Source organism: Anas acuta, chromosome 28, assembly GCF_963932015.1.
Source record: "Anas acuta chromosome 28, bAnaAcu1.1, whole genome shotgun sequence".
In the NCBI taxonomy this organism is placed as follows: Eukaryota; Metazoa; Chordata; class Aves; order Anseriformes; family Anatidae; genus Anas; species Anas acuta.
This window is the reverse complement of record NC_089006.1, coordinates 648,645-658,412: the sequence shown is the minus strand read 5'-3', so window position 1 is coordinate 658,412 and position 9,768 is coordinate 648,645. Positions and strand designations below refer to the sequence as shown.

Sequence of the window (9,768 nt, the reverse complement as noted above, 5' to 3'; positions counted from 1 at the left end):
CTTTAGAATTTCATCTTTTTCTGTTTCAGAGAACATAAAATGTAACATCATCTCAGAAAGTAGCAATGACATTTGTTTAGAAATTCTTAGGTGAGGAATTTATTTTTGCTAAAGTCACTTTTGTTCCCATTATTACAAGCAGAGCTTCTCTTCCATTTTGTACAACTGGAGAAAGAGATACTCAAATGTTCATTTAATACTGTTGCAGAAGATTTACCCACTGGCTAAAACCCATCCTTACTCACATGCACATAAAACTCTGGGTCTGCATACAGTATTTGATGTTGTTTGTTGAAATCATCATCTCTTGGGAAGCAGGTAGGAATGTGAAGAAACCAGCTAGTGTGACCTAGGCTCGTGGAGCTGATGGTACTTCCAAACTGCTGAGTATCCTCAGAATGACTTCGTTTGCTGGAAGTTAAAGTAAGTAATCTTCTAGATGGCCACAGGAGGGCATGGTGCAGCTTTCATATTCCTTGCTAACAATATTTTCTGTTTTTCTCTCATTTATTGTTAATTTAAGGTTACAGATTCATTTACGTTTTTGCAGCCAAGTCACATATAAGACAAATAAATACCTATATATAAAAGGTCTTCTCCCAGCGTGTTCAGTGTGCAATACAAGTCCACAACACGTTGCATAACCCCGTCATGCCCATGATCACAATGACAGCATGTTCGTCCCTATCAGGGTGGGAAGTGATGGGCAGGAGGAGGGACGGAGCTGCCACCACGGTCTGGGCTGCACTGGGAAGCCCCCAGTTGCTTTTCCATGTCACAGCTTCCTACCCGTGCCTGCCACAGGGAGCTCTTCTTGGGCTGGGAGCAGGCTGTAGCGATGTTGTTCCCCACCAACCATTGCTTGCGTTCCTGTTGGTGTTGCTGAGCCTGCTCTTATCCTTCTTCCTATCAGCTTTAATTAGAAAACTCTACGCCCCACAGCTTGGTTTTGTGAGGGATGCCAAAGACGTCACCGAGGAAAGCCAACTAGGATGACCAGCACACTGTTAATGAGCAGCAGACTAATGAAGTTTTTAATTAGCAGGTGTACGGGTACAAGAAGGTGCATTGAGACATGCACATGGTGACTGCAAAAGCACTCTGTCAGGGGCAGCAGCCAAGCCCCTGACGTTGCCTCTGATGGAGCAGCCGCTGCAGCTGCACCCTGCCATCAGGCCTGAGTGTCCTTCAGTGGGCAGCATCCCCTGGTGCCCATTTTCTGGAGCACATCTTCAGGCCGTGCCAGCCTGAAAATCAAATTCTGTGGAAAAAATGAGCATGAGCCTGTGTGCCAGTCATTTTGCCTTTGCTGCCACCTGACCCAAAAGCGTTTGGCAAGCCCAATCACACGGAAGGTGATTCCAGTGCGTTTCACTGCCGTGCATGTATTTCCCCCCACTCCTACGTGTTACTCTCAGGTCATCGAGGCAGAAGGGCAGTCCTGGGCTTGGATCTTGATGGCATTTCTTGACCCCTCCTGGTGTTGGCAGAGGACGTAACTTCTTTCACAGGAGCCGCTCTTGCCTTGAGTAGGACTCCACTTCTCTGGCAGCTAATCAAACAAGGTTTTGTGCCACTGCTATGCATGTTTTCTGCTCTCCTCCGTGATGGTCTTTTACCAACTTCTTCTTGTCTTACAGAGAAACTTGGTGTAGCTGGGCAGCAACAGTGGCAGCACGAACTGTCCATTGATGGTTTGTGTGGAAGGTCCAGCTGTGGCAGGTAACAACCCCTCTCCAGCCTGCCTTTGCCCTTGGCAGTGAAACCGATGAGGCGCATTTGTGCTGAACAGATCACACGAGTTCTTGTAAGAATCCTTTGGCAATGGTGTCAGCCTGATGCTCCTCTCTCGCAGAAAAGACCAAGAGTTTGGCTGCTCCCGTGTCCCCCGTCACCTGTTTAGAGAGCTGTGCTGAAGCCAGAGCCATTAATTAGAGCCTGGGCGAGATGTCCTCTCTTCTGATAGGGATCTCCCGAGGGCTTCTTTAGTGGCTCTGTCAGATGTTTCTGCATTCCTACGTGGAGCAATTACTTACCCGATGTAATTTGCCCGCTGATTGAGGACTTCTTCCGCGAGATATGGTACTCGTTCACGTTCCACGGCGCTTGGTGGATTGTAGGGCTTTGTGCCACCCAACAGGGCCCTGTCCCAAGAACCCATGGAGCTGTGCAGTGGGGTGTCCAAGCAGGTGGACATGGAGACACCTCCAGCATCAGTTTTCCATGGCATCGTTCTGCTTCAGGGAGGTGCAGAGAGGATGTGGCCACTGCTGCAGTGCCGTGTTGTGATGCCGACCTGCCCCAAAACCTTGAGGTCCCTATTTTACACAGGTTGACTGACTCTCCTGTGTGCAGGTGCAAGCCTGAGAGGCAGCTGGCATGCCTTGGTCCTCAGATGTGCTGGGTCAAGACTGGCACAGAGTGTACGTCCTGAGGCATCCGTCCCTGGCCATAGTTATCTTCTGAGTGCTTGGGAGCTGGCGGCAACTCCTCAGGGCTCCTGTGAGCTCAGTACTGGTGGAGCCCCTGCCTCTCGGAATCCCTGGATCCCCGTTCTTCCGAGCTCAGGAAGTCTTCTTCACGGGTGGAGGAACCTGTGGGCCTGGCTTTCTGAGCTGGTGGCAGGGAGCCCGTGTCTTCCTCTGAGCCCTCAAACAGAGACGTGCCTTGTGTCAGGGTCCAGATTTTGGAGGTGCCTTTGGTGGCCTCCATGAGTTCAAGCCTCGTAATTTCCAGGAGGCTGCTGGTGGGGCCAATTATCTAGCTGGGCTTCTCATCCCTCGTCTGGAATTTGCAATCGCTGCACATTTCTATTGCAAGAAGCTGGGCACTGGGGATGGCTTTAATTAGCCTGTGTCTTGGCTGGGCCATGGAGGCCTCCAGAGCCCAAAGAAGTCCCAGTGGAGATGAGCAGGGCCCCAGGATCAGATAGGGGTGGCTTGTGCTTCAGGAAAGGACCTGCATGGACTAGCAGATTTTTCCTCTAGATTGGTGGTTAGCAAGGCGGAAACAAGCCACAGCGCTGGTCTGGCACCTCCCAAACGCTTGGGAACATTCGCTCCTCCCTTGGCAGCTTGCTTTCTGCCCCCCACCCCTTAGTCGTGTATATAAGGGCCCTCCGAGCAGCCCTGGCACTACACGACCCACTCCAGCAAGGCAGACAGCAAGCTGCTCCTCCAGCCCCAGCACCTCTGCTCTTGAGGACAGTGAACCAGAAGGCCTTCAGCATGGGTAAGAAACGCTCTGCAGCCTCCCCACAGCAGCTCCATGCCCTCTCGCTCCGTCCTGGCCCTGGCTCCAGCCTCTGCCTGGGGCTGCAGACATCCCACCTTGAAGCCGAGTCCCACTTGTGGACTGGCAGCTTTGTTGCTCTGCGGCGCTGCTGGAAGGTGGGACTGAAGCCTGGGACACAAGGGTTTCTTTCATCTTGCTACTGGTCTGCTTCCAGGGGCTTAGCTTTGCTCATCCCAGCCCCCCTGCCTTGGACAGGGACACCTCCCACCACACCAGCTTGCTCAAGGCTTCATCCAACCTGGCCTTGAGCGCTTCAGGGATGGGGCATCCACAGCTGCTCTGGGCAACCTGTGCCAGTGCCTCACAGCCCTCATAGTGAAGAATTTCTGCCTTATATCTAGTCTAAATCTACGCAAGTAGATGCTGGTCAGAGGTCCCCACTGATGACGAGGGTGGGCGAAGGTCCACTGGGTGGGATGGAGCCTTTTGAACTGGCACCATTTAAGGACGTGGACGTTTCTCCTTTCATTCTTCTCTCCTTCTCAATTCAGACAGATGCAAACTTCAGTGCTACGACTACCCCGTCTGCCCGGACGTTGTGAAAGGCAAGTCCTCTCGGGAATGTTTGGAAAGGGGGGCATTTGTGAAAGGGGGGGTGTTAGCTTCAGACTGGATGATGACAAAGCCTGAGTCTTTTAGAGACCACCGTTAATTAATTGCATGTGCTGAGTCCCTTCCCTTGGTGGGAGAAAACTGGAGCTGTGCAGTGATCTGCTTGTGTTGTGTTCTCAGCTCTGGGCCAGGAGTGAGCCAGGGCTGGGCAGTTGTCATTGACCAAGGAGGAAGGTTGTAGCTGCAGAAAGCATAGCTTAGTCTTATCTGAGTCTGCTGAAACTTTTTTTTTTTTTTTCTTTTATGGACATTTTATGTCTCTTTGTAACACAAGTTTTCTTTATTTGAAGCTCCTAGGGAAGAGGTTGCTTATGTGACCTGTACTTACCGAGAAACTTGCATCGACCAACCTGACTTCTTGGCCACTGTTGATCTCAACCCCAGATCTCCGTATTACGGCCAGGTACCTGTGCCTAGACTATTTCTACTGAGCTGATGACTAGCTGCTGTCTTTGTGCTTCCTAATTCATGATGTTTACTCTTTTCTGCTATGGAAATTCAGAGTGCTTTCCAGCCACTCTGTCATGCTTGTTGTTTTTTTTTTATGCCTTGCACCTTCTTGTCTTTCCACATTTTCATTTCTGTCTCTTGGTTGATTCTTTTATCCTGCTTCCTATTTGTTTTTCATGTCCTCTTCATGACTGTCTGGGCAACCAATAATTTTGCCATGACAGGCCTATTTCTTGCTTCTCCACTGGTGATACACACCAGCCTGGGATGTTGTCTGCTATGAATGTTAACTCCCTGCTGCTTTTCTGCTGTCCCCTGTGTACCTGGCTCCAGTTGAATCATCAGCATTTCTTTGTCTCAGGGGACAAGCCAGTAGGGATTCACTTCCCAACTCATTTCCATAGCATCTTGGTGCTACTAGTGAACTTTTGAGCACATGCTCTGAATCACCCTGCCACTGGCTGCTCAGCAGGGAATATGTTCACTAGTGACCCAGATGGTTTAGGGTATCCTGCACTTTCGCAGATTTCAGCTTTTTTCTACTGAACTGCAATTTCAGAATGCTCTGAACCAACCTGTCTGCTGTCATCCTAAACGCGAAATCCTTCAGAAACAAGTAAATACTAGGCAGATTGTCTACATCAGGGGTGTATATATATTACCTGATTACTCCGTTAGTGCAAGAGATTAGTAGCAAATGCACTTTAAAGAAAATACAGACTGCTTAAAGTCCAGTGTTCGGAGAAGCTTCCAGAGTGAATCACCTGACATGTCAAGATGATAATCATCATTTCTTCATATGTAATTTTCTGAATTTTAGTGGCATGGGGTGAGGAATTCTTGAATGAATCTTTGATATCTCCACATTTCCCAGCTGCACACAGTCACCTGTCAAAGGGCAGTGGCTAGAGTAAGGAGCAATGTTCTCCTTTCTGCGTCTCTAGAGGCATTCCCAGCTCGAGTCACATGGAGGCTACAAGATAGAAGTATCTGCCTGTATTAATGTCCCCTTTTGTCCCTGCCTTCCTGACTGAACCCTAACTTTGCCTTTGACTGCCTAGGTGATCCACCGCCTGCCCATGCCCAACCTCAAAGACGAGCTGCATTCCTCAGGCTGGGGCGCTGGCTGCGTCTGCTTTGACAATATCACAACAAAAAGGAACAAGCTGATTCTCCCCTGTTTGATTTCTTCCCGTATTTACGTGGTGGATGTGGGTTCACAGTGCCGGGCTCCCAAGCTCTGTAAGGTATGCCTGAGCTGATTCAAAGGCAACTTTCTGGGAAGGACTTGGGAACTGGTGCTTCTGGAATAATGCACAGGGAAGAAGGTTCTCCTCCTCTTCTTTTCTTCCCCCTGATTTTAGAGACCTGGGTCATGCTTCCCTCTCGGCTTTCTCCTTCACAGGCTGAGGGGAGGCTCCGATCCCCATTTTCTTGCCTTCCCTGTGCCTGTTGCATTCAGGGAGTGTCTAGTAACTGGAAGCCATGTAGCACCGCATGCCTGGCCTCCATCCCAAAGAGTAAGGTGGGCAAACAAGCTCTTACAAGCTGCTGCATTCATGTTGTCCTTGTAAAGGAGCGCTCAGTGGCTTCTTCACTTCTTTCCAAGGATGAGCAAGGCCTAGCAGGTGTGATTTCTTCGAAAGAAAAGTCCTGCAAGCATCAGAAACCTCAGATGGCAAAGACTCTGCTCTGCCATGTAGTGTGAAATGAGCAGATCAGTCAAACTTACTCATGTATACACTTCTTTCAGATGATTGAGCCAGTGGATGTCTTCTGGAAGTGCAACAAGGGATACCTCGGTGTACCTCATAGCCTGCCTAATGGTGATATACTGATTGCCAACATGGGAGATCCAGCTGGCAATGGAAAAGGTACTTTTCCCTACAATAAGACCATGAACAACATGACTGGTTGGAAAGATGAGTATTTGATCTGTTGTGCATGCCCTCTTGCATCACAGGAGGATTTATTGTGCTGGATGGAGAGACCTTTGAGCTGAAAGGTAACTGGGAAAACGAGTGCGAGGCCCCCCCAACTGGCTATGACTTCTGGTACCAGCCCCGCCACAACGTTCTCATCAGCTCTGCCGGACTGGTTCCAAAACGTGCGGGGCGTGGATTTAATCCTGATGATTTGAAGAAAGGTGAGAATGGGGATGCAAGCACTGAGCCAGAACTGACCAGGCTCATGGGAGGATGTTGATGCGGTTGCTGAACGGTCCAGAACAGGGGAGAGGGGGCAGGCGGAGTTGTCCCAAAATGGCCCATTTTACGGGCACTGCCCCAGGACGCTCATCGTCTCTCCTCAAGACAGGCTGGTTCCTGTTCTCTCCCTCTGTTCCCAAACTCACTGCATTTTGCTGCTGCTAATCCTGGGTAGCCGCTGCCGTGGCTGTCCCTGCCAGGGAGCGTCTTTAGGTGTGAACGATCTCCGTAGCTCCCCTGCCCTCTCCTGACTCTCGCCTTTCCTCTTCCTCAGGGGTCTTTGGGCGCCGCCTGAACGTGTGGAACTTGTCCTGCCGCACCCTGACCCAGTGCTTTGACCTGGGGGAGGACTCGTTGCCCTTGAGCGTTAAGTTCCTCCACAACCCCGATGCTGCTGAGGGCTATGTCAGCTGTGCCCTGAGTGGCATCATCTACCGCTTCTACAAGGCTTGTTGTGAGGCAAGTATTCTGCCCGCAGCCACCAGAAACCCAGGCGTGAAGTAGGCACTGCACCCAGACTCTCTGAATTTAAGAAGCGATTGGACTGTGCGCTTAGGCACATGCTCTAAAAGTTTGGAGAGGGCTGTGCGGTGCCAGGAGTTGGACTCAGTGATCCTTAGGGGTCCCTTCCAGCTCGAGATATCCTATGATTCTATGATTTGCCTGGCTGTGCAAGCGGGCGAGCACAGGGGAGGGCTCTGGCCTGAGCAGCCAGGAATGCCCATGGCACGGTGTTTGTGCTCCTTTGCAGAGAGACACCTGGTCAGTAGAGGAGGCGATTCAGATACCAGCCAAGGAGGTGTCGGGATGGATTCTCTGCAAGATGCCAGGTTGGTGAGCCCTGAGGTGGAGTTGCCCTTTTCCTCTCGGAGCGTTGCTTTGTGCAGCCTGGCAAAGCCCAGCGGCTGTGCCCTGTAAACCCAATGCACGCCGAGCCAGAGGGGCTGAGTTTTCTGCTGACGCCACCTCCTCCAGAGTTCTTTTTTCTGTGCCCTAGCCTTCACAGCCGACATGGTCATCTCCTTGGATGACAAATACCTGTATCTCAGCAACTGGCTGCACGGAGACATCCGCCAGTACGACATCTCCAAAACCTGCAAGCCCAGGCTGGTGGGACAGGTAAGGACGGGCAGAGGGGCTTGCAGTGTTGGCTTCCTTATCAGTACCTGGTGGTGGTTACAAGACAAGCCACACATCTCCCACTGCCTTGCTTCCAGGTGTTTGTGGGAGGCAGCATCCTCAGAGGCGGGCCCGTGACTGTGTGTAGAGATGAAGAGCTGAAGTGCCAGCCGGAGCCCTTGGTGATCAAGGTGAGCTGTGTTAGGAGGGGAGGCAGCCATTGTGCTCTGCTTCTCTGCTCTGCTGCCTCTGCTTTTGCTTGTCTGCTGAGAGAAAGAGGCCCTGACATCCCTGCTCTCTGTTGTGCCTCCAGTGCAAGAGGGTGTACGGTGGCCCTTGTAAGATGCAGCTCAGCTTGGATGGCAAGAGGCTGTACGTCACCAACTCCTTCTACAGCACGTGGGACAAGCAGTTCTACCCGAACGTGGTCAGGTAAGAAATCTGGGGGAGGAAAGGGGCCTCTTTTGCAAGGCCTCATTGCTAGAAGTGGGGAAGGTGTCTCACCCAGGGGACTGCGAGGAATCCCTTGCGGTTGCTGCGCTTGCTCTTGTTGAATTGCACACGCAATTGTCTCCCGTGCACCTCTGAACCTGCTCCCTGTGTGGAGCTGCAGTGGCAGGGCTTGGCTTGGGAGCGCGTACGTTGATCGGCCTTGCAGGTGGAGTGAGTCCATCTGTGGGTCTCTCAGAGCCAGGCCACGGCTCTGCTCCACCAGAGGCGTTTTCGTTCAGTAACGATGACCTCCAACACAAAGGCAAGCTCCAGCCTGTCTGTCACATCATGCCTGGCGGTTTACTCGCCTCCGGTGAGAATTCAGCACGGAGCCATGGGTGCTGGTGTTAGCCACTGCTAGGAGTGGGCCTCTGCTGTCTTCTCTGTGGAGAAGACAAGATGTCAGGGAGAATGCCTCCACCTCATGAAGGGCAGGAAGGGCCCCGCGTGCTTGTCTGTAATGCCTGCTCTCTCGCCCCCCTGCAGGGAAGGCTCTGTCATGCTGCAGATTGATGTGGACACTGAGAAAGGAGGCCTGACGGTGAACAAGAACTTCCTGGTGGATTTCGGAAAGGAACCCAATGGGCCTTGCCTTGCCCATTCTATCCGCTTCCCTTGTGGAGATTCCACCTCCGACATCTTGGCCTAGACGCCATCGCCTAGACTCCCTTCTTCTCTCTAGTCTTCGGTGCAGCTGTTAAAACAGAGTGTAGGGTAATTGGGTCTGGGGGTCCCCATTCATTGCTGGAATCTAGGTTTCTGCTAATGTGAGCTACAGCTCAGCTGTCCTGTTGGAGGCTTTGGTTCGGGCACACCAGTGGTGAGCACAGACACATGGCATGGCATTCACCTTGTGGCACCGTGTGTCTGCCTTTGGTTTCAGTGCAAAGAAACCCCTGGGCACGCTTCACAGAGCAGGGTTAAGGGTGCTTACTACTTATCGTGTAGAGATTTGCAGTATGCACAGCACCATTTCACAGATGTCTGCATACCCACCGTGCTGTTTGTCATTGCTGAGGACCTGTTGGGCACCTTTCTTGCTGGCCCTAGCCTGATAGCAATTGCTGTGGCGTAGCAGGGCCTGGTGGGAAGTTGTTGAACTCTGTTACGATTCAGAGCTCATTCACACTTGGAAATGAAGGGCAAAGAAGGCAAACCATCCATTTTGTCCGAATTGCTGTTCTTCATCCAGGTCATTCCTGGACAGTCTTTCCCTGGTGCAAAAGCACTTGAGGCTTGCTTGTGGCATGCTTGGGTCAGTATTGTATTACAGCCAAAGGAGCGAGTAGTGCTTTAATCTGAAAAGAGGTGCCTGATTCCTGACACTGGTTTGCTCTTGTGTTCTGCTTTAAACACAAATAAAATTGTTCTTTGCATCAACCTAGATCTTCACGTGTCTTATTTCATTGAACCTTTCTATAATGTTTTCAGCAGTTGTTAATGATAAGGTTGATGTTTGGGAAATCACCTCTACATAGTCATCGATAGTGCAAGAGTGCCTGTTTGTCTCCATGAGATGCAAAGGTTGCAAAAATGTCAATATATTGTGGATCATTACAAATTTTAGCTTTTTACTTATCTACATTGGAAGAGT

The 9,768-nt window shown here is 51.0% G+C and overlaps 1 protein-coding gene across 1 annotated transcript; it reads left to right on the top strand.

Annotated features, from left to right (window-relative positions):
• The first annotated feature begins 109 nt into the window (after window positions 1–109).
• LOC137845586 (methanethiol oxidase-like) lies at window positions 110–9,536 on the top strand. The gene is made up of 10 exons (XM_068662932.1): window positions 110–4,309; window positions 5,418–5,603; window positions 6,110–6,230; window positions 6,320–6,502; window positions 6,838–7,026; window positions 7,319–7,393; window positions 7,561–7,682; window positions 7,781–7,873; window positions 7,996–8,114; window positions 8,661–9,536. The coding sequence occupies exons 2-10, from the start codon at window positions 5,436–5,438 to the stop codon at window positions 8,821–8,823; spliced, it is 1,233 nt and encodes a 410-aa protein (XP_068519033.1). The 5' UTR covers window positions 110–4,309; window positions 5,418–5,435; the 3' UTR covers window positions 8,824–9,536.
• Window positions 9,537–9,768: the final 232 nt, after the last annotated feature.

Bases quoted from the DNA above. Each gene is read 5' to 3' on its own strand.
- LOC137845586 (XM_068662932.1), top strand. From the start codon at position 5,436: ATGCCCAACCTCAAAGACGAGCTGCATTCCTCAGGCTGGGGCGCTGGC. The intron at 7,027-7,318 runs GTATTCTGCCCG...CTTTGCAGAGAG, and splicing joins CAAGGCTTGTTGTGAGGCAA to ACACCTGGTCAGTAGAGGAG. The intron at 8,115-8,660 runs GTAAGAAATCTG...GCCCCCCTGCAG, and splicing joins TTCTACCCGAACGTGGTCAG to GGAAGGCTCTGTCATGCTGC.